The following is a 22174-nucleotide window of genomic DNA, read 5'->3' as shown; positions in this document are numbered from 1 at the left end:
AAAAATCCAAGCCATTTGAAATATAGAACATTTTATTCCAAATTTCGAGTAAATATTCTCATCATATTTCTGAACACTTTACATACTTTCATCCAGTGACAATGAAAATCTTGCTTCAAACTTTTTTTTTGTTTCCCTTGTAAGAAATAGTTCAAGTATAAAAATTCCCAACATTGTCGAATGAATATGAACCAAAATATTTTAAAGAATCATAGAGCACAGCTACGACGACTTCAAACTTTACATTCTAGTGAATAAGCAGCATTTTTTGCTATTGCTTTAGTTTTTTTTGCATGCGAATAAATAAAGGTTTCTCCATTAAAAAAAAACTCTTACTATTATTAAGCCATAAAATAAAAGTACAGTGCATTTTATCTTAAATAGTCGCTACTAAATCAATATTTTTTGGGTTGAGTATGTTAATATATCATAATAATAATTATATTAAAACTAAATCTAAATTACGACGGAGTATTATGGCCACAGAAAAATATGTAAAATAAGTCAAATGTCACTGGATTTAAATCACACGTCGTAACATTATAACTCTTAATATTATAAGATTAGTCATAATATTATCAAAAAAATTCAGAATACGACTCCAAAAATTGTAGTATTGAAGTCATATATCGTAAAATTGCATCAATATTCTTTATGTGGCTCTGATACTTGTCGTACTAAATCAATAACTTATATATACCTTGAGATGAGTACACAGTAATATAATTATTAATACAGTACCGCCGCTACTACTCTAAAAAAACAAAACAAAAATAAATATATATATATATTTTTAAATAGCAGACATTTTTTTTGTTTCTTTTAAATAGCAGTGGAAAGAAAGGCACACTGAGGCAGGCAGTTGCCGGGTAGGTTTTTTGCTGACAGTGGAGGGGTCGTTGGGGCTAGTGGGTGGTCCTGTAAACTCAGTCCCCCCCCCACCCAAAAAAATAGGGGCCCCAAAACAGGGATTAAAAAGTGACAGCACGACAAATGAGAAAGTAGTGATGCGTTCCTGTTCTAGAGTCATCTGTCTATGTGGGAGGGGCGTGAGGAGAGGGGTGCGGCCAAAGGAGTGACCACTCCCCTACTGGCCTAACAGCTGGTGTTATTTTTTGCCATTGTTTGCACTTTTCTTGACTCGTTTAGTGCCATTGACAATGATACACGTCTATTTTATCGATTTGAACTGTGTTGGCATGCTTTAAATTATTATGTTTTAGTACCATTGACAGAAATACACGTCCAATCCATTTGGACGAGTTTTTTTTTTACTTTAAATCGCACTGGCCCAAAACCTATACCCACAAATGCTGTTTATTTTCTGAATTAAGCAATACATTTTTCCTCCCATAGTTTTGTTACTTATGATTTTTTTGTTTAGATAACGAGTGATGGAAAGGCACAAAGTTGGTTACCGGGTAGATTTTTTTTTTTTTTGGCTTTTACGTCAACTTTGGAAAGCGGCCTGGTAAACTTGTAAAATGCCCGCAAAAGTGGGAGGAGCGATACGTGACACATTCTTTTTACAAAGTGATCCATCGCTCCGTTTTTTTTTTTTTGCTTCTTAGCTTTGCATAGATCAAGCAGGGGTCAAGGGTCACGTACGAGGACATCGCCCCAAAAAGTCCCGAGAGGAGGTCGTGCTTAAAACAGCGCCATTTTCTTTCCCTGATTGTACAAAAATAAAAAGAACCCTCAGTGTGTGTGACAATACAATCATAAATATACAAAAAAAGCCCTAAAATTTAAAAAGACAGCAATAGGACTGGAAGACTTGATGAACAGGGATTAGTTCCTGCGTTTCCTCTCTAGCGTAAGCTACTAAAAAAAAAATCATATTTGTACGGCGACTTTTTTTCAGCTTTTTGGTTGAAACACGGCATCCAGAATGCACTTTCTGTTATTGCATACGGTCGGCTTGCAGCTGCTGAGGCTGGTATTGACTGAATGCGGCGGCGGCGGCAGAGCCCGGCGCGGCGGCGGCCAGAGGCTGCTGGACAGCGTAGCCGTAACCGGCGGCGGTTACGTATCCGGTGGCGGCGGGAGAGGCGGCGTAAGGATACTGCTCGTAAGCGGCGGCGCTAACGGCCGAGTACTGCGCATAGGCCGCTCCCGTGTAGTCGATGTACGGGGAGGTGGCGGGCGCCGGGGCGGCGGCGGCGGCAGGTTGCACGTGGGGGATCACCACGCTGGGCTGAACGAAGGCTTGGGGGTACACGTAGTGCGCCGGGATGCTGCGGGACAAAAAAATGGATGGTTAGTCCAACGTGGCCACGGATTGGATGTCTATTGCTGTCAATGGTCAGTCATCATTTGAAAATAAATTACATTTTTGTTCCTACAGTGAACAAAATAAATGAGCTATCATGGAACCACACATAATGTAAAATGAGTTTTAAAAAAACTAAAAGTTGAAATCGTTTGAAGTCTATTGCGCTCAATGATCACGAATATATTTTTGTTTACCTTCTCTTTGAACAACAGTAAACAAATATGATATTTTTTTGGAACAAAAAAAAAAACTTAGAATCATAAATCATTTTTTAACCAATAGATACCATATTTTTAAAAACAATTCTTGTTTATTTTAATAGTAAATTGCAGCATGTTTTGAATGTCAAGTAATTGCTCAATGGCCTTACCTGCCATTGACATTAACAGGTGAGGCCATCCCTCCCACTCCCAATGGGTTGGACGTCCACTAGTACTAACAAACGTATACCGATACTAGTGCAGTACTCAAAAGAACTGCAACTCTTTGGCCAATTTTAGTCGGGTACCAAAAAGATTGGCCATCCGTCGTCGCCAATGTCACGTCGGAGGTGGCTTGGAAGGGGTCGCGGGGGTGTTAGGGTCGGCTTACGGCGGCGCTGTCCGAGTCGGGACTCGGGCTATGAGCAGTATTGTGAAAATGTCAGTGCCACTTTGACAGCTGGACAGTTTTCAAAAAGAGACCACGGGGGATTTTGGCAGGGGTGGATGTTTTCATTAAATCAACAACTAGGAACAATGAGCACATTCTGCGCTCCAGGACGTAGCCTCATCCCGGCACGGCCTGAATTTGGTACAGCACTTTTTGTGGTCTACGCCACCGCGCAACGTCGAGAATGAGTGACTCGGGGCTGAAGCCTTGGGGGAGGTCCACTCGTAGAAGAGGCGCTCGTGTGTTTTGGCCTGTAATTAGCGAATCCTCGGGAATGTCATGTGACACGGCGGCGCTAATTCAACTCAGCTAGACCACGTTACAGCAATTATAGGACATGTAAACGCGGCTTTGCTGACAAAATTCTCTGATAAGATGAAGTGTCTATTTAATGCAGGGATTTTGGGAGGGGAGGGGGTGCTGGAGTCTATCCTAGCCAACTATGCTCACCAGGCAGCAGGGGAGACCCTGATTTGCTGGCCAGCTAATTGCATACCCCCAAAAACTCAAATAGGTACATAATATTCTGTTTGTACATTCACTTAAACCAGGGGTCGGGAACCTTTTTGACAGAGAGAGCCATAAACAACAACAAACTGCTCACTGCAGATTCCCGTCTATTCATATTTTCAATTGTTCTTCATTGAGAGCCATACTCAGAATTTACTAGAAGTAAAAATACATGAAAACGCGTGCATTTTTAGTCACTTCACTGCCGTCTAAAGTAGAAAAAGTCCCAGAATTATGTTGACAAAATTGTTACCCTGATGCTAATCAATGGGATGCATGCATGCATGCATGCAGAAAGGTTTCATTAAAAACTGGAATATTAAAGCGACTCTAGACATAGTGTCCAGATTTTAGCTAACAGTTTAGCAGAGAGCCATAAGCACCTATCAAAAGAGCCATATGTAGCTCCCGAGCCATAGGTTCCCTACCTCTGACTTAAACTATACAGAGGGGCCTAAAGGAGGTCACTGGCTGCCATTGACAGCAGTGAGCGTCCAATCCATTTGCACTGGGAGGGGATGGAACAAGTGTTTGTTCACCCTCTCCCGGTCCAAACGGATTGGACGATGAGTTAAGTCTCCAGTGAAGGTTCGCACACTCACACACTCACTCAAACACACACACAGAAATACACACGGAGCTTCGCGCGACTGCAGCGTCAGCATTGCGGGCTTTGTGCAACCACAATGGGCGCGCTTGTTTTCGTTAACACCAAGCGCACCATGTGACCTAAAAGCTCCATCCATCCATCGGAGAGAAGAAGAATAAGAGCCAGAGAAAGGGATTTGTTTGCAATTTTTGTGCACAGACAAACACAAAAACACACAATAACAGGTAAAACAGAGTGTGTGTGTGTGTGTGTGTGTGGAGGGGGGGGGGGGGGTTGTGGGGGATGCAAAATAAATAGATAATAAAAATGAAGTCAGCTGGGATGGGCTCCAGCACCCCCTGATCAAGACAAGCAGTGTTGAAAGTGAATCAATAAATAAAATAAAAAATGTTTTAAAAAAACACAATATGTATCGTATTTTAAGAGTGAATTAAAAAATATAGAATTGTTACTGTACAGTATTTACAGGTTTTGATATAAGATATTTCCTTGTTTGTTCTAGTCTTAAAAATATATATTAAATATTGGGGAAAAAGTATCTACTGTTTCTAATTAAATTTATAATAAAGTAAAATGAAGAATAAAAACTCCCAAAACTTACCCATAAGGCCTTTGGATGAATGCAGGGTGGATTTGGGGGACTCCAAAGGTAAAACCTGTTAATTAGAGTTTAAAACACTTTAGAAAACTCTTACTTTAATGTGATTCTTCAGAAAAGACTGAAGTAAAGGAATATCTTCAATCAATCTAGGCTATTTAATACCAGGGACACTGCTTTTTACTCTTAATAGCAAAACATTCATTCACCTTTCTAACTCCTTATCCTCACTAGGATCGCAGGTATGATGGAGCTTATCCCAGTTGATTATGGGCAGTGGGAGGGAGGGCACACCCTGAATTGGTTGCCAGCCAATCACAGGGCACAATCAGACAAACATTCGTACTCGCACCCATTCCTAGGGACAATTTCATTTTAAATTTGAAGGAAAAACAAAACTTCATTACCTCTACATCCTCGTTGAGCAAAAACACAAAAAAACGGAATTTGAGTGACCTGTCTTATTTTTCCAGGCCACACAAAACAGTGAATTTCATATATGTCTGTTAGAATAACAATAGGATTGTCACCTGGCTGCATGACTCGAGGTTTGGCCCCCAGGTAGGCCAGGTTAACGTTGGCCTTCCTACCATCGATGATGGGGTTGGGGTCCTTGCAGGCCCGGTCGGCGGCCGAGCGGTCCGCCATAGTCACCTGGGAAGGGGATAGCAACAAACATGTCCGCCATGTGAGGTTGTTGTTTACGAGTTGCCAAGCTTTGCTAGCTGTAAAGGTTGTTGTGGGAGACAGTACGGCACATAGACAAGGGGGTAATTTGCCGCTTTTTTGGAGGTAGCGGAGCTGAATTGGAGGATTCATGGGGAGGGAAGGGCACAGAAATTCCCAGGAACGCCTACTCAACATAAGAGAAAAGAGCTCAACTAGCTATGTGATTGATGGAAGTTGCGCTAACATTTGTTTTAATGGACAAATGGGAAAATGTTCAAATTTGTTAATCATTTAAATGAGGATGTTATTTAGTGGCATTGACGATGTAAGCGTCCAATCGATTTTGACAAATGAGTTGGGGCTGGAATGATTAATTGATTAGCAAATGAATTGTCATCAATGTATTTGGTCAATATGTGTTTTGGAGATATTCTTGGACTCTAAATTGTCCAAGTCCAAAAAAAAGCAGTTTTTTTGTTTTTTCTGGAAAATACAAAAAAAAAACTATTTTTTTGTAAGTTTACTTCATTAAAGTACACACAAATTTAAAAAAAACTCGAACAAAATGTTTTAAAAATGGAAAAATGACTTAAAAATGATTATTCAAGTACTGTTAAAAGGTTCAAATAAAAATCATCATTTGGGCAATAATGGGTAAAAAAAGGGTGAGAAACACTGTAAATATTTTCAAATTTTGACCACTGCAGTTTGACAAAAAAACACCTTTTTTCCTTTTTTTTATCCCCCAGGCCACACTGAATGAGACAGCGGATCTAATTAGGCCCAAGTTCTGCCAATTTGACACCCCTGACCGTAAAATGACACTTATACTCACAAATCCGTATCCCCGCGACTTTCCGGTCTGCCTGTCAGTGATGACCACCGCCTCCTCAATCTCTCCGAACACCTCAAAGTACTTCCTGAGACTGGAGTCGGTGGTGTGGTAGGGCAGCCCCCCGACAAAGATCTTGGTGTAGGTGGTGTCCTTTTGCGTCGTGTGCATTGTTGAATAAGAAATTAAAAAAAGATGATAAATGACAAAAACAATGTATTTAGAAATTAGTGCAAAGTGTCTTCAGTGTTTGGTGGATTAGGAAGAGGAAGCCTGGAGGTAGATGGACGTGGTGGTGGTCAGGGGGCTTCTGCATCAGCATGAGGGCTCTTCTTGCTCTTCCACCTCTTCTGCTGGTCCAGAGTGAATGTTCACATAAGCCGAGGCTATTCCTAAAAAAAAAAAAAGTTCAGCCCACAACTCCACCTCTGGGTCGGCCCACAAACAAGCTGAGCAAGCGGGTACTGTTGCTTTAAGACGAGGAGAGGTGGGGGACGATACACGTCACGTGATATTTTCTACAACAATGTGCTGTTGTGTTGTTGAGAAAAATTAATTGTGCATTTATTTTTCATTAGGTCCTGATATAATGTTGATGGGTTAGTATGAGGAAAAGACGCCATCTTGTGGCTGATTTAAGGAAATACATGGGTAAACGTAAAATTATGGTAAATGGTTGATTTTGTGTACATCACTGTGCAACACTTGAAATTTTAAGTAAATGGGAAAATTAGAAAATATTTCCAACATAAAAAAAGAGAAATTAGAATATTAATAGATAAACAAAACGTACAATAATATTCATTATAATGTAAGGAAAAGTTCAATTAGCTTTTTGACCACCATTCCCAAATCTGTTTTGACAGAGAGGCCTGGCAGCAATCGGACAAAAATATGAATATAATCACGAAAAAAATAGATGCAAATAAAGCATAAATTTAAAAAAAAAAAGAACAGAAACAAATGAAATACACTTTTATTTGTGAATTATGATGTGCTCTACATAGGAACACAAAAACACTCGGGTCCCGATCACTTTTTACAAGAGCAAAAAATATCTAGAGACAATTTTTAGAAGAAAAATAAGATAAACTATTTACCAAATGATTTTAAAAATGTAAATAAATGAACTACCTGTATATATATATGATATAGATGTCAAATAAATTAAATTGAAGAATGACTGGCATCCTCACCTAAAAAATCTCATCGAAGTTGTCTTTTACTGGAAAGTCGGGGTCACTCTCCAGCCGCACTAAAGTCGAGAAGAGTTCGACCTCCTTCAGAGGCGATTCCTCGGGGCCGCGTCGCTCATCGGCCGGAGCCCCGTTGGCGTCCGATTGGTGGCCGGGTGGACGGACGCGAGCCGACTTGCTCCTCAAACGCGCCGTCAGCTCGTCTTCCCGCAACTTAAAGAAGAAAGGAAATAATTTTGGAAAAGGTCTGACAATTGTAGCTTCAAATTCCTGAAAGTTTTTGGGCAACCGGAAAGTTTTGGCGGAAGGTCAAAAGGTCATGCGGAAGGTTGGAACGAACCTTGCGTCTCTCGTCAGCGAGCCTCATTTTCTCCTCCATTTCTTCTTTGCTGGGGAGACGTTTGACCTTGAGCGAGTCCAGGCGAGCCGGGGGCCGTCGTCTGATAGCGTTGCTTTCATCCAGCTAATACACAAACACACACACAAATGTTGTAAATGATGTAGTCACTTGAAAACAGAAAAATGAAGACCCACCATGATGGTGTAAGCCTGCCCGTTGGAGGTTTCGCGGCCTGGGCTAAATGGGATAATACCCTCCTTCTGAAGATCTTCCAGAATATCGCTGGAGGTTGGACGTTCTTGCATCGGGACCTCCCAACCGAATACATCTGGGGGCTTCATGAGCGCATTTACGGGTAGCACTTTGCCGTTCTGCACCGTCGCCACGACCACGCCGCTGTCCTCGGTCAGCTTGGACACTGCGGAATCGCCACGATTGCATTTGGTTTCTGTGTCAGTCTGAAAAAAAAGTCAAATTATGAATTAAATAAATTATTTAAATTAAATTGTGTTTCATTAGAGGGCAGACTGTAAAATGAACCAGGTGGTCACCTTTGGCCAATTAGAGGACACGATAAAAGTTTTGTTTCTTTTCACACAGATTAAAATATTTTTTGGCGAACTAACAATTCAGTAAACTTTATGTATCATTGTCGTTTAACAACCCCACGCCCCCCAAAAATAAGAATTAATAAATAAAATTTAAAAAGTTACTTCCAAATTTTGCCTACCTCGTTTACTGGTCGTAATGGTTGGACCGCCGAGGTCACAGAGCTGCCACATCCCATAATAACAGCTTCACAGTTCCATTAAAGTAACAAAAGTTATGTTTTGTGATAAATTTTAAAAGTTTCGCCCCTCTTTTTCGCCAGTGCGAACGGAAAAAATGTACCCGTTCACTCTGACATTCCTTCACACAGACCCCACGCCAAGCCGATAGTTTAAGGTTGCTACGGTCGGTTGCTACAATAAATCTGACCCGGTTGAATGAAAGCCACCCCGGGGGAGGACACGGACTACGGGAGTCATGACGGCCGGCTACCGTTACAAAACAACAAGCTGTAATTGTATCCTACCGTGAAAAGTGCCAAAAGTTAATCGTTTGTATGTTTGTGTTTGAACTCTTGAACCCGGAAGTCATAGCAAAGACCGCCAAAATCACGACAGAAGCAGGTGTTGGTAATGAAGGAATGACGTGATTCAAAACAAACATAACTTGTTGAGGAATTAATTCAAACAAACTCGTTATTTATAGAATCGCATCAATTACCTGAAATATTTACCCCGTGGTATTATGAAGTGATACTTTGTGGTTTAACAGTGAAGTGGTAATGTAAATTGCACTGGATGGATTGTATTAATAAAGACGCCATATTGGTACAGAAAAGAAGCCTTTAACAGCAAATAAACTTCCTTGCTGAAAGATTTCAGTAATATAGGCAATTTTTGTTTGATTTTAGGGGTATTGCAACTATATATTGAAGAGACGTTATGGTTCAAAACATTTTTGACAAGCTTATTATATGCTAGTGAGTTCCAACCAAAATGAACAGGGTGAATGAAGTTTTTAGAATTATCAATCTTAATAAAAAACTGATGACACCATACCTTTTATAGTTTTATTGATGGTAACGAACCATGGATTTAAATTTTCATGACTCATTCGGTAATAATGATACATCATGGCTTTAAAATTAAAATGGACTTTTTCCTCATCATCCAAAGTCCCCCTTGTCCATTTAAACACAAAATAGAAAAATATATACTTAATACTTTGTACAATACTGGTTTTGGTCCAAACAAAAGTGGATCAGAAAAGCCAATAGGCCTTTAGTCATTAAAGGCTCTCTAATTTGCATTGAAGCTTCTTTTTAAATGGAGTCGGGAAACTTTGAATGTAGAGATTAACACGATAAATTCTAAAGACAAAAAAAAAAAAAAAAGAATTGCCGAATGACAAGTGGGAAACACGAACAAAAAAAATTAAACTTCACAGATTAAAAAAAAAAAAAGAAAATTACTATTTACAGGTTTTTAGAATATTCAAAGGCCAATTAAGAGAGGTAAAGGGAGAGTGTGAGGAGCGAAAAAGGGCCAAAAACATGTAACATGTAAAGTATGCATTTACAAAGTCCTAAGGATTTCAGCGGCGTCCTCCGCAGTGCATTGTAATCACGTCTACCCTCTGTTCGTTCGTCTCCACCTCCATTTTGTTAAGAAACATTCATTTGCTCGCTAATAATCACTTACACACGCACGCACACACGCATGTCCAGTCTGTACATTAGCTGACAAAAAATAAAATAAAATTAAGCAACAACAAGCACGCTTTCTTCTGTACATACAGCGCGCTGCGCTACAGCTAGCTAGCGCTCCTTACGTCACAGCTCTTAGAATGTCCGGAAATAGACGGGAATCTGCAGTGAGCAGTTTGTTGTTGTTGTTGTTTTATTACCAAAAAAAAAAAAAAAGAAGTCTTAGGTCAAGAAGATTTTTTTTCATAGATATGTCCACTGGCATCTTGGATTGTTAAGTGTTGCTGTTCAGTCGAAGCCTCCCCTAGAATCCCCCAAAAACGTCCAAGTTCCAACTTCCAAGCGGTGTCTATTTCCGACGCCGCACCGCCATTTTGATCTTGCGTCCAGGGATCGTCGGCGGCCCGGCGGGTGACGATGTGAGGGATTTGGACGATCTGGAAGACAAGCGGTGACGTTAATCATTGGCTACCACTGGTGGCGAGATTTGACATTTTGGTTGAAGTGAACATTTAAGAAGGTGGCACTTATTCATAATTAATTGGCAGCGATTGACGGGGTTACATGTCCAACTCATTTTGACTGGGGGAAAAGCCAATGAGCAATTGTTTATTCACCCTTTCCAGGCCAAGTAATGAATAAAAGTTTTTCAAATAATGAGTTGAGTTAAGAAGGGAACTGGCCACCTACCCAATATTAAAAGCGAGAGGTTGAGAAAAATTGAATCCGCCGCCAGTAGGAGCAGCTGGCGCCGGGGACGCTGCTGCCCCCGCTCCAAAATTGAACACTGGCGCACTGTTGCTCGACCCGAACCCGCTCGCTCCTCCAAACTGAAAACCTCCACCTAAACAAAACAAAAAAAGTATTTCAAGTGTTCTTAACGGTTACAACTGACAGAGGCGACTCGTACACACCCTGCGTCGAGTTAGCGGCGGCGCCAAACGCCGGCGAGGAGTTGGCCTGCTGTCCGAAGGCGGGCGCGGCGGCGGGCTTGGCGCCAAACGCCGGAGGCTGCGACGTAGCGGATGGGAACGGCGAGCCAAAAGAGGAGCCAAATGCTGGCGTTTGGTTGGCGCCAAAGTCGTTGGTGCTTGATGAGCTGACTAAGAAGGGATTGGGAGCTGTGGACAAACAGGTGATGTCAGAGGATAGGTTGACTAACTTTCAAATTTTGTACACCAATTTCAATTCTTCTGCCTCGCTTTGCTTGTTATCAAAATAATTTCCATTTAGGAAACGTTTATTTACCTGCAGAGGGCGTGACTGAAGGCGCGGCCGCCCCAAAATTGACGGCAGGTGTGGCAACGGGTGCGGCGGTGGCGGGTGCACCAAAGATAAAGGGTTGCCCCGTCTGAGCCGTGTTGACGGACGGCGCCGACGCTGCATCCTGACTTTGCCCGAAGACGAAGGCCTTGGCTGGGGGTGCGTCGCTGGCGCCCGGGGCAGAGGTGGCGACGGCGGCTTGACCGAAGAGGAAAGTGTTGGGAACTGCAACGGGAGCGGGCACTTGGCTAACATTGCTAAAGAGACTGGTGGTCGGAGTGGACGAGGTCCCACTGGTGGTGGTGGTGGTGTTGCTTCCCATGAAGAAAAACGGAGGAGCTTCAGAAGCTGTTGGGCCAGAGAAGAAGATGTTTATTTAGAAAAGTTATGTCTGTTTGTCATGCTGTGAAAAAATAAGCTTTCTACTGTTCGACGTTATATTATTTCAAAATTAACATTGGCAGTGACAGGTGTCCAATCCGTTTAGACTGGTAGTCCAAATGGATTGGACGTCAATCGCTGTCAATGGCAGCAAATGTGTTCTTACCTGGAGCCGTTTGTCCAAAAACAAAGGTGGAATTTGGGGGTTTTGAATTTGAAGTGTCGTCTTTTTCAGTTGCTTTCCCAAACAGAAAAGTAGTAGTTTGGGGCGGCGGCTGCTCTGCAGGAGTACTGGGCTTGCCGAAGGAAAACCCCCCAGGAGCGGCAGTTGCGGGGTCGGCGGCATCCTTACCGCTGCCACCAAAAATGAAGGATGCCGGGGCAGAAGTGGCGGGAGCTTCCTTCTTCTCATTCTCTGCTTTCCCAAATGCAAACGTAGGGGTGTCTGACTTTTTCTCCATTGGAAATGTTCCAAATGTAGGGGTGGTGGTCACCGGGTTGGGCGCCCCAAATACGGGGCCGGCGGTCGTCACCGCGTCCCTCGACACGTTGTTATCGCTGCTCTTCTCTTCAGAAGAAACAGGCGTGGCTACGGAGGCCGTCGAGGTCGGGCACGGGGCGGTTGACATGTTTTCTTCAGGTTTGGCAATCCCAAAGCTGAAGGGCATTTTGGAGGAAGCGCTCTCCGTACTCGTGGATGTCGTCCCGAACGAAATTCCTCCGCTAGCTCCAAACTTGAATCCGACTCCACCGGCAGGTTGCTCCGCCTTCTTTTCCTCGCTGGGGGAAACTCCAAATTTAAAGCCTTCTGACGGAGTGCTGAACTTGAACCCGAGTGAAGGATTAGCGTCTTTGGAAGGGGATTCCGACGGGGCGTTCCCGAACGGCAATCCGAACTTGAATCCTCCGGATGAAGCGGAGGACGACTCCGACGCGGACACTCCGAACTTGAAACCTCCAGGTGCCGACCCTGAAGTACCGTTAGTTGTGCCAAATGTGAAACCGCCAGAAGAAGAAGAATCTGCAAATAAACGGGAAGAAAACAATAAGACATTTTCCTCAGTCAATATCCCGACGCACTTTACTACCTTTAAGCTCCGCCTGCGCCCCTGGTTTGACCGCCTGACAGGCGACACACTTCAAGTCGGTGCCCTTGTTTTGCAATAGACACACATCACAGTCCCAGGAGTTTTCGGGCTTCTTGAACTTGTCCCCGAAACTGAACACCGGCATGCTGCTGGCAGCGGGGGGACCTCCTGCTGACGATCCTGCTCGTAAAACATAAATTCATGTCTTTATCACTTATAGCCTTAAAGCTCTCTCCTGAAACCGATGATTGTTTAAGAGTCTTCTCATTAAAAGCAATTATATTCACCTTCTATCTACTTTTCCTAGATATTGAGTATATTTAGTAAATAACCCAGACAGCGGCCCGCCCATTGGTTTGCGTACCTGGTTTAGCGCTCGTGCAGGCCACGCACTTTGTGTCGGCGGCCTTGTTCTGTAGCATACACACGTCGCAGTCCCAAGCGCCTTCTGCTTTTTTAAACTTGTCAAATCCGGCGAATGGCGTCGTCGCCGCGGCGGGTGGCGTCTTCACAGCGGAGAAAGCCGAGGGCGAACAAGAAGAAACTTTCAGCACCGTTCCGGGGCGAGCCGTCTCGCAGGCCTGGCACTTCACGGCTTCCGCTTTGTTGAAAACCATACACGTGTCGCATTCCCAAGTCGCCGTCGGTTTGGAAAAAAGTGAGGCCAGTGGGGTGCTGTTCGTGCTGCTTTTTGACTGCTGAGCGGAAGGGGCGCTCGTTTTAATGTCTATGGTGGCGACGCAGGGTTTAGGGGATTTAGAACAGAAGCTTGTGTCCGATGGCTTGTTTGGGGCCGGGGAGGCGTCACAGCTACCCCCTGTGGGCGTTTTGAATATGTCAATGAAGTTCGTAGTGGAGGAAGTGGAAAAGGAGGTGCTGGTCGTGGAGGAAGACGGGGTAGAGGACTGTGTGGATGCCTCCGATGACTTTTTCATAGTTGTTGAAGCAAAGCCTGAAAAAGGTTCTCATTAGTTATCATTGAATCAATGATATCCACTCACCCCACAAACTTCCACCTGATATAATTCAGGGACAGACTTCATGGTTCCTATGGTAGCCAGTGAGCTAGAAGTTAAACTCCCACTTCAGAAACTTTCCCTTCAAAATTGCAAAAAAAACGACTGCAGAAGTTTTGCCAAAATGTCAGTATTTCTTACTGGGTGATTTAAGGAGGTCCAGGACGCTGCCTTGCTTCAGTGTCTTGGCTGGTTTGAAAGGTCCGTCAAAGTCTTCTGTGTTTGCGTTAGTTGTTAATTTTGCTTTGAGGGGAAAAAAAATAGAATACAACCATAATTAAAATAAGAGGACAAATGGAGAAAAAAACAACAACATGGCAATAAAGTTGTTTACCTGCTGTTGCTATGGGTGTGGCTAGCTTCCCATTTGACATGGAAGGGCCCGGTTTTGCTGCAGGAGCACTGAATGTAAAGCCAGCCTGAGGAGGGGGAGGAAAAAAATAATTAAATTAAATTTGGATTAAAAAAAAATAATAATAATACTTAATCAGGTGAATGTAACATTGCTTACAGATGGGGAGAAGGTAGGTGGACTAGAAGGAGTCGCTTTAACAATGGGTGAAGAGAACGTGAAGGGGAGGCAAAGGGATGAAGCGGGGGTCTCCTAAGGGACAAAAAACAAAAACTGGATTTAACATTTGAACCTAAATGTTTATCTCACAATAAAAAAGGGACCTTATTTGTCAAGGCTTCTTTGAAGGGAGTGACTGTGACGCGAGGAGACGTCGCGGCGGGGGGCAACGACGAGGAGAAGCTGAAGGTGGGCAAGGCCGATGAGCTAATGGGGAGTGAAATTGCGGGAAGGTTGGGCACCTCGGTCACCTAATGCAAAGGAAAAAAATAATAATGATACCTGAATAGAATATCTGATTGCAAAAATGTATCTGCCAATATCCACACAGCCGGCCGGGTGTTGCTATTGAAATGTTGAGTCTTAATATGGTATTAGGGCAACCCTAGAAAAAATACCTCGTCGTCCTCAACGCGTTTTGTGGATGGTCGTGCTGTATTCATCCGCTCTCTCTTCATCTTGCCACCACCGGAAGTGGCGGCAGGCGTGCTTGAGATGGGGTAGGTGGCACTGCTTGACCCCATTATGCTTTGTGAAGGGGCTATCAGGTTTCTCTCAGGTAGTACAGGTGATTGTCTTGTTGGCTGTGGGGAATGAAGGTGGGGCTCAGTACTGGTGAGAAACTACCAGCTAAATCAGGTCACAAAAATAGCCAACCTTTTTTCTGGTGGTTCGCTCTAAAGTCCGATTAGGTCCTGCCGGCGTCAAACTGGGCCTGAAAGAGACGGAGCGGTTCGCAGAGGCGGGAACGGAGGTAGGGACCACCAGCTTCTGCACAGGTGGGAGGTTGGAATCCAGCTAATGACAAAGAAAATGCTGATTTGTCAGTCTTCCAACAACAATGACATGGACTATACAATGAACCATTTTATGTTGTGTTTTTTTTCTTTTACTTAACACATCATGGCAATTTAAGGACAGAAGTTCACAGCTGTGTGTGTGTGTGTGTGTGTCAAGTGTGCAACAGCTGCCAGTTGTTGCTACAAAAGCAGCCAGGCTGACATAACAAACTCTATGTTCTCATACTCTATGCAACTCCTGCCTTGTTTACAACTCATATGCATATAAAACCAAGTCAAAATTGCATCTAATCGTAATTTACCCGTTTCCTTTTCAACTGGAAACTGTCGAGATGACTGCCCTCCAATGACTGCAAAAGATAACAACGGAAAAGTTACAACCAGTGCTGTAGAATATTGGAAAAAAAATCAAATTCCAATAGAGGCCATTTTAGATCACAATAATATTAACATTTTAAAAGGTCTTTTAATATTTGATAACTGGCTTGCCCTGCCAGACATGTTAAAGTGCAGTGCAGAAATCCAAAAATATCTTGTGTACTAAATACAAGCAGGTATTTTTTTCAGTGATTTACAACTACTACTACTACTACAAAAAAAAATCTGAAAATCACACCGTTTTCAAATTAAGATTAACAACTATTATGCAAAAAAAGGCCATCACTCAAATTTACCATTGAGTATGGTGATGAAGATGGTGCTGGAATCCTCTTGGCATCCTGAGGGTACAAATAGCGATTTTGAGACATTTGAAGACTCAATATAGAACACATCTTTACGTACTGCCAGAGGACTTGACATGCGCTCCAAAGACTGCAAGATACGTCGGGCTGTCGCACTGGTCACCCCGCATGGTTGCGCACTGGCCGGCTTGGCTTTAATCTGCCTTCTCACAGGGGCCTGGAAGAATAGAAATGATAATATTCATAAAAATCCCCAATTTTCATGGCATCTGGTGGACTTTCCACAAGCTAACCTGATACGGCGTTCCGGGACGATTGCGGGCACTCCGTACTGCGGACGCGCCACCATATGTGGTCTTCCCGGGGTAGAAGGGGGAATCTCTGGGTTGGCTTGAATTCAAAATTGTGCTGTTCAGCGTTGACTACAGGGAAACATTGAAAGGTTTGAGTGTTATAAATCAGTTTCACTCTCAATGACAATTTGGTATTTCTATGATACATGGCTGGACATGGCAATTCTCTAAAAACACATCATAAGTGGAGAGGGGGGAAAACTCACATTGGCAGGAGAGCCAAAGACAGACAGGTTGAAGGCGGGCCTTTTCAGACTGGACTGAGAGGGCTGCAGCACCGAGATGGTTCTATCCGTCTCCGGCGACCACAGCTGTGGAAGAGACGCCGTCTTGGCTGTAGGCACGTCTGCAGAGGACATTGGTTTTAGGTACTGGCTTTTTACTACTATTACGGGGTAAACATTGTACCTTTATCGGAGGCGCGTGAGGAGAAGCCGCTGGTGGTGGAGATGTTGTCGTCCTCGTGCTGCGATAGGTTGTCTTTTATTTCCTTGACGAGGGAAAAGCCGGTAGAGAAGGGCCCCGGGGCCGCGGAGGTGGAGGGCTGTGAAAAAGGGCTACTGACGCCGGACAACGGCGGCAACGAGGTTTCCAGGGGAGTAAAGTGAAGGTGGGAGTGGCTGAGCGGAGGCCGGGATAAAACGTAGTCCTGAAAGTTGAGGGAGGCCCGACTGGTTGAGGGTTCTGCATTGGAGAAAATATGCATCAAATTGAGTATCAATTGATATGATCCAAAAAATCAAATGCATTTAATTGCATTGAATATCAAAACAAATGAAAAGGAAAATACTATTCTTTATGGAGTTGCATTTTAATGAATTTGATCATTAACTAGTTTGTGGGTAACTGCTACAGTGCTACCTCTTGTTCAACACATTTTTAAGTATTCTTCTTTAAACACTAAGTGCATCCAACCTGCGTTACTACTGGTACTAGGCTCAGGCGAGTGGCGTCCATCAAGGAAGGGCGGCGTTTCTTTGCCGCCATTGGGAGGAAGAGCGTCAGGTGAGGGTGACTGGCAGTTCTCATTCACGTCCGCTGCTTCTGCTCCGCCGCCTCCTCCTGCTTCACCTTCTGGAGGCTCTCCATTCTTGAAATAGTTCTGCAGCCACGATGGAACGATGCTTTTGACTGTGTCGGTCACTCGACTGATCAGGCCTGATGACTGCTGATGGAAAGACAAGCCGGGGGTCATTAACACATTGACAGAACTGTCCCAAAATATTAAAACTATAGTCATTAGCTGGAAAATGCCACCAAAAAACTTCTGCGTAACCATTGTATCGATAAGCAAAGCAGAATTTAGTGGAGTATGTCACCGTGAACAAGCGCATATTTGCACGGAGGTTAAAGTGCGTGTACGCTGACATTCATTTGGCAGGTAAGGCCCAAGTGACCTTTTCAAACTTGCAAAAATTGTCACCTTTTAGACAAAGCTCAGCACTGTGAGATTTTTGTGGGGACTGTGCATTTTTACACAGCGGCACGGTATCTCAAATTTAAATAAAACTGGGCAGGACAGTGAAAAAATGTTATCTTACAGCTTAGGTTAAAGGGGCCTTATTCTGACGCACATACAGTGATTGACAGGCTGACTTCTAGCTCTTGAGCAATAACCTCTATTGGAAAACAATACACTACAGCTAGTAGGGAAATCTTCAATGTCTGAGGTGCAAAATTTGATGTAGTTTAAAGCCTTAGATGCTGTTTTGGGGATCACCTAGTGTACTGAAAGTAGCTGACTTTGCAATGTAAAAGGAGGAAGAAAGTGTGTATTGAGTTGGTCTGCTTATCTGCTCACGCAGCAATTTGTTGTGTGAACGTTTACAGCTGCATGACTAATTCATTCAGTGACACTAATGATGATAGACATCCAATCGTGTAACGCTTCTCATTCTTCTGTTATGAATTTAAATTAGTTTGTCATGAGTAGACCTCCAATCCATTTTTGCTAGCACTGACAGGGAAGGAACACAATGAGGACCAATGATCTTGAACACTTTCATTTGTTGCCACCCCTCCCAGTTCAAATGGATTGGATTATTACTAAAGACCAGTTCCTTTTAATTAACAGCACTATCAACCTTAATTCACAATTATAACTCAAAATCAACAACCAAACGAAACCAATTGTACACACATACTCTCATGTTAAAGTGTTTCCATCAGCAAGTCGGTGTTGACAGCATCACCGTTCAATAACAATACCGAATTTGATTTATTACATAAATGAGTATTAAATAAAAAGTATTCACATTCGAAAGATGACAGGACGAAACATCACAACATAAGGGGGCTATGAAAAGAATGATTTAATCAGTTTGATGATTGCAAATGAAACCTCGACATACGAATATTTTAGCAATACAAGTTGCAGTTCTTTAAACTCATCCAGCCATGATTCCATGTAACCATGTGGGGCTCTTTAATAGTTTTCTGCGCAATTCAACCCGGCTAACGTTAGCCAGCATACCCCCCTCTCCCGCCCCTCCACAAATTCCACTACAAACGTTTAACGACACAATTTTCAAATAATATCAACTGGCGAATTTTAAGCACTAAACCACACAATTCTTTGCCCAAAAAAATCGCATGAATTCGCCACCACCATAACGAGGCGAACATAACAATGCGCCTGCTCGCTAGCACGGCGGCGAATTTCCTCTAGCTTTTTTGCTAACTCATTAACGACTTAAAACGACCGACTGACGCGGGTGTCGTTCCACTCCCTCGCAGCCGGGTGACTTCATCCACTCGGTGCAAGTCCACGCGTTGACACGGAGGCTGTCAAAGGAGTAACTTGGCGCAGGTAAGCCAGAAACTAGCATGCTTTCGGGGTTAGCATCCGCTAGCGAGGCTAGCAAGCGCGTGGAGGCCACGAGTAGGCCGCAAAATGTCTCCCCTCCCTAACTTCAAACAAAAACAGTAGCAAGGGAGACACAGCGGGCCTCGTAGTCTTCGTTGATCACTCTACGCGAGGACTTTAATCGGAGTTACCTGCTTGCTCTTGGCGTAAGGTTTGGAGGCGACGTGATATCTCCTGCTTCTAATTTTCCCTCCTCCCGTGGCCGCCATAGCTCTTGTGTCGGAGAGTGTGCCCTGTCGGTGTTTCGGCGCCGGATAGCTGTCACCCAGCACGGCGGCTAATGCCGCAGGGAATTCTGGTAAATGTAGTCAACCACGCTACAATACACAGTAGCTATTTCATAATATTCAAACTGATATCTACACCACGAAAAACGTTTTGTTTCTATACGTTTGATGTTTGACAAATTCCCTCTTTTATTTGTCTTTTAAAATGAATTAATAGTGCATGTTTTCTTTGCAGACAAAGAGGGGCCATGGCGAGGTTACGGGCTGAGCTCATACTAGTTGCCATGGAAGCCAGAGCAGACTAGTTCCCTTTGTCAGGAATTCAAATTAATCAGTCATAAGAATTTGTCGTCAAATTAATGAATAATAATGACAAAAGCATAACCCTCAGATAAACATCCCAATTTAACTACATTAATTCTCATAGGTTTGATGAACTGCTATTATTTAATTAGACTAATCACTAAAGAATTGTTAAGGATGTCATTCAATTAAAATTAGTATTTATATAAGTTTGGACTAAATAATAAATTAAATAAGGGGGCATAAATTTACTTTAATAAACCTGTAATCAACTAAATACGCAATATAAACAATTAGACACCTTAGGTCCACGTTTTATCGTATATTTTATTTCTTTGGATGACTATAGGCCGTTAAAATGTTATTAAACAAGTTTTGGTCAACCGAATGTTTACGTTGATATCACGTAATGGCGGATCGGTACATCCGGCATTATGACGCATTTCCGTCTTCTTGTAGCTCCCCATGTGATTTTTTTTGACATTGGAGCACTTATTTTATGTACGTTTTATAAACGGAACGTATTTTAAAATTTACGCTAAATGGTGAGTAAATATGAATCATTGTACTGTTTGTATCTTACTGTTTTTATCTTGTTGTTTTTTACCAACATTAGCATGCTTAGAAAATGCGTTCGCTTACAGAAGCACTGTTAAGTTAAAGAAGCAAGCTACTGTATCTTGCATTAAAAATATTGTTACACATTGGGTTGTTAAAATGCAAATTACAAAATGTTTGTGATGACTATATAACTTAAATTTATTCTATTTCTTTAGCAGAAGCAAATGGCATCTTGTTGTGTTCAGCTGTGTGTCAAACACATACTTCTTCCTCCCATCAAGACAGTGGCGATGGCCACCTGCACTCAAATTCATCCCTGTTGTAGAAGCACCAGGCCAAACATCCCTGCAACTCAAACCAAATACCCACACAGACAACACATCCGTTTTTACAGTGATTTAATAGGAAAACATCAGCTAAATAAAGAAACCACCAACCAGTTACAACACATAAAGAATGTTGTGCCGCTAAATGAAAGCCTCACGTCATTAGGTAGATATTCATCCACTCAATTGTATTATGATACCTTTGATGAATGAGTTGACCATATGTTTTTTTGTATTTCGTTCTAGAAGCCACCACTGAATTGTATGCACTGGAGGAGATCAGTGATGAAGAAGCTATTAATTTAACACCAATTCCACCCATTCCACCTGTCGCCTCCTCGCTCAGAGACTACGTTGACCATTCAGATACGCTCACAAAATTAGTGCAGCTCGGTAAATATTGACAAAATAGTGACCAAAATTGCCTTGTAGTGTTTTTGACTCCGTCTTCCCGGCAGGGGTGAACCTGTGGAAGCTGGAGCAGAGGCCCTACGTTGGCTCGATGCTTCTCCGACTCGACTTTGATGCCGACGTGGCCCCAAGGTTGCTCTTCCTCAAAAGAATAGGCGTCAACGACTCTTGTCTGGGCGACATCATCACGCAAAACCCGTTCTTCCTCACGGAGGATTTGCAAAACCTTCATGCTAGGTGACAAAAGTTACCATCAAATTTAATATTTTTACAACAATCCAGTCTTGTATTTAGAATGTTTTTTTTTCCTATATTCAAAGCCCTGAAATACTGTTATGATTTCTCACTCTCTTCTCGTGTTTAAGAGTGAACTATCTGAAGTCCAAGAAGTTCACAAATGAGAATGTTGCATCGATGGTGTCCAAAGCTCCATACCTACTTAACTTCAGCGTAAAAAGGCTGGACAACCGACTGGGTTTTTACCAGAAGCAGCTGGGTCTCAATTCAGCGAATGTAAGGATTTTCAATGCTGAATTAATGTCTTTTTATAAAAGTACATAAGTACATTCTGGTATTTTAAAATTTCAAGGGACTCCAACAGTGATCTCAACCAAAGGGAACTGCTTTGCTAACTGACTAAGTAACTCCATAAGAACATTTATTCCTTTTCAGACTCGTGCCATTGCCGCACGTTTACCCAGATTGCTGTGTGGAAGTTTGGAGCCTGTTAAAGAAAATTTAAAGGTGATACAATGAGATAAATGCAAAAGAGTAGTCAAAACAATTATTTCCACATTGTGCATATGTTTTTATGTCTGTGTCACTGTTCCAGGTGTGCGAAATTGAACTTGGCTTCAAAACCAATGAGATCCAGCAAATTGTGTTGGCCGTCCCCAAAATTTTGACAGCCAACAAGCGAAAATTGACAGAAATATTTGACTTCCTTCACAACACCATGAAGGTGCCACACCACCTGATTGCTAAATTCCCACAGGTACTTTGAACCTTATTGGCAGTATTTTAATTTACACAAATACTGATATCCATATTTCTAATCTCAGGTCTTCAACACTAAATTCCTCCGAATGAAAGAGCGCCATCTATTTCTGCAATACTTGGGAAGGGCTCAGTATGACCCAACGCAAGCTAGATACATTTCTCTGGATCGTTTGGTGGCGTCTCCAGACGAGAGTTTTTGCGCTGATGTGGCATTGGCTACACATGAAGATTTTTTATTGTTCCAAAAGACACTTTAAAGCTCAACAAAGATGCAAAAGGATGAATAAAAAAACAATAACATTAAAATAAACATTGTGTCGTTTTTGTTGTTTTACAATATGTGCAACAATCTACATTAAAAAGACTTGGAATTTTTTGCATGTGTCCCAGT

The 22174-nt window shown here is 42.7% G+C and overlaps 4 protein-coding genes across 9 annotated transcripts; 1 reads left to right on the top strand and 3 right to left on the bottom strand.

The window, feature by feature from the left end:
• Nucleotides 1-14: 14 nt before the first annotated feature.
• rbm24a (RNA binding motif protein 24a) lies at nucleotides 15-6317 on the bottom strand. The gene is made up of 4 exons (XM_077743028.1): nucleotides 6149-6317; nucleotides 5175-5298; nucleotides 4648-4702; nucleotides 15-2237 (listed from the first exon to the last, which is right to left on the bottom strand). Exons 1-4 carry the CDS (start codon nucleotides 6314-6316, stop codon nucleotides 1904-1906), a joined length of 681 nt encoding a protein of 226 aa, XP_077599154.1. The 5' UTR covers nucleotide 6317; the 3' UTR covers nucleotides 15-1903.
• Nucleotides 6318-6394: 77 nt separating this feature from the next.
• stmnd1 (stathmin domain containing 1) lies at nucleotides 6395-8842 on the bottom strand. 2 transcript variants are annotated; one of them, XM_077743033.1, is made up of 5 exons: nucleotides 8412-8842; nucleotides 7876-8139; nucleotides 7682-7804; nucleotides 7342-7554; nucleotides 6395-6537 (listed from the first exon to the last, which is right to left on the bottom strand). In XM_077743033.1, exons 1-4 carry the CDS (start codon nucleotides 8466-8468, stop codon nucleotides 7342-7344), a joined length of 657 nt encoding a protein of 218 aa, XP_077599159.1. In that variant the 5' UTR covers nucleotides 8469-8842; the 3' UTR covers nucleotides 6395-6537. The 2 variants fall into 2 exon arrangements, with proteins under 2 accessions (XP_077599159.1, XP_077599158.1); XM_077743032.1 differs by lacking the exon at nucleotides 6395-6537 and having other exon boundaries at nucleotides 7107-7554.
• Nucleotides 8843-9285: 443 nt separating this feature from the next.
• Nucleotides 9286-19440, bottom strand: nup153 (nucleoporin 153). Of its 2 annotated transcripts, none has more exons than XM_077743543.1 (21): nucleotides 19088-19440; nucleotides 17006-17255; nucleotides 16499-16774; nucleotides 16297-16436; nucleotides 16031-16159; nucleotides 15838-15954; nucleotides 15729-15773; nucleotides 15357-15404; nucleotides 14912-15052; nucleotides 14653-14838; nucleotides 14359-14505; nucleotides 14195-14287; nucleotides 14018-14102; nucleotides 13825-13926; nucleotides 13032-13619; nucleotides 12668-12847; nucleotides 11746-12600; nucleotides 11184-11546; nucleotides 10850-11056; nucleotides 10626-10779; nucleotides 9286-10372 (listed from the first exon to the last, which is right to left on the bottom strand). In XM_077743543.1, exons 1-21 carry the CDS (start codon nucleotides 19163-19165, stop codon nucleotides 10285-10287), a joined length of 4272 nt encoding a protein of 1423 aa, XP_077599669.1. In that variant the 5' UTR covers nucleotides 19166-19440; the 3' UTR covers nucleotides 9286-10284. The 2 variants fall into 2 exon arrangements, with proteins under 2 accessions (XP_077599669.1, XP_077599668.1); XM_077743542.1 differs by having other exon boundaries at nucleotides 17006-17258; nucleotides 19088-19439.
• Nucleotides 18783-22159, top strand: mterf3 (mitochondrial transcription termination factor 3). Of its 4 annotated transcripts, none has more exons than XM_077743547.1 (8): nucleotides 18783-18899; nucleotides 20266-20539; nucleotides 20620-20766; nucleotides 20832-21021; nucleotides 21150-21297; nucleotides 21457-21528; nucleotides 21617-21778; nucleotides 21846-22159. In XM_077743547.1, exons 2-8 carry the CDS (start codon nucleotides 20272-20274, stop codon nucleotides 22038-22040), a joined length of 1182 nt encoding a protein of 393 aa, XP_077599673.1. In that variant the 5' UTR covers nucleotides 18783-18899; nucleotides 20266-20271; the 3' UTR covers nucleotides 22041-22159. The 4 variants fall into 4 exon arrangements, with proteins under 4 accessions (XP_077599673.1, XP_077599670.1, XP_077599671.1 ...); XM_077743544.1 differs by lacking the exon at nucleotides 18783-18899 and adding an exon at nucleotides 18943-19254 and having other exon boundaries at nucleotides 20263-20539; XM_077743545.1 differs by lacking the exon at nucleotides 18783-18899 and adding an exon at nucleotides 19871-20031 and having other exon boundaries at nucleotides 20263-20539.
• The last annotated feature ends 15 nt before the right edge of the window (nucleotides 22160-22174 follow it).

The sequence above is a fragment of the Stigmatopora nigra genome, chromosome 21 (genome assembly GCF_051989575.1).
Source record: "Stigmatopora nigra isolate UIUO_SnigA chromosome 21, RoL_Snig_1.1, whole genome shotgun sequence".
Classification (NCBI taxonomy): Eukaryota; Metazoa; Chordata; class Actinopteri; order Syngnathiformes; family Syngnathidae; genus Stigmatopora; species Stigmatopora nigra.
The sequence above is the reverse complement of the archived record's forward strand: the minus strand, read 5'-3'. Positions and strand labels throughout refer to the sequence as shown.

Coding starts and splice junctions, on each gene's coding strand:
- rbm24a (XM_077743028.1), bottom strand. CDS start 6,316: ATGCACACGACGCAAAAGGACACCACCTACACCAAGATCTTTGTCGGG. Junction 4,703..5,174: donor ACCTCGAGTCATGCAGCCAG/GTGACAATCCTA, acceptor TCTAATTAACAG/GTTTTACCTTTGGAGTCCCC. Junction 2,238..4,647: donor TTCATCCAAAGGCCTTATGG/GTAAGTTTTGGG, acceptor TTTGTCCCGCAG/CATCCCGGCGCACTACGTGT.
- stmnd1 (XM_077743033.1), bottom strand. CDS start 8,468: ATGGGATGTGGCAGCTCTGTGACCTCGGCGGTCCAACCATTACGACCA. Junction 8,140..8,411: donor CATTACGACCAGTAAACGAG/GTAGGCAAAATT, acceptor CTTTTTTTTCAG/ACTGACACAGAAACCAAATG. Junction 7,805..7,875: donor GGCAGGCTTACACCATCATG/GTGGGTCTTCAT, acceptor TTTGTGTATTAG/CTGGATGAAAGCAACGCTAT.
- nup153 (XM_077743542.1), bottom strand. CDS start 19,165: ATGGCGGCCACGGGAGGAGGGAAAATTAGAAGCAGGAGATATCACGTC. Junction 15,774..15,837: donor GCATGTCAAGTCCTCTGGCA/GTACGTAAAGAT, acceptor TTGTACCCTCAG/GATGCCAAGAGGATTCCAGC. Junction 11,057..11,183: donor TTCAGTCACGCCCTCTGCAG/GTAAATAAACGT, acceptor GTTTGTCCACAG/CTCCCAATCCCTTCTTAGTC.
- mterf3 (XM_077743544.1), top strand. Junction 20,767..20,831: donor CACAAAATTAGTGCAGCTCG/GTAAATATTGAC, acceptor TCTTCCCGGCAG/GGGTGAACCTGTGGAAGCTG. Junction 21,298..21,456: donor TGGGTCTCAATTCAGCGAAT/GTAAGGATTTTC, acceptor ATTCCTTTTCAG/ACTCGTGCCATTGCCGCACG.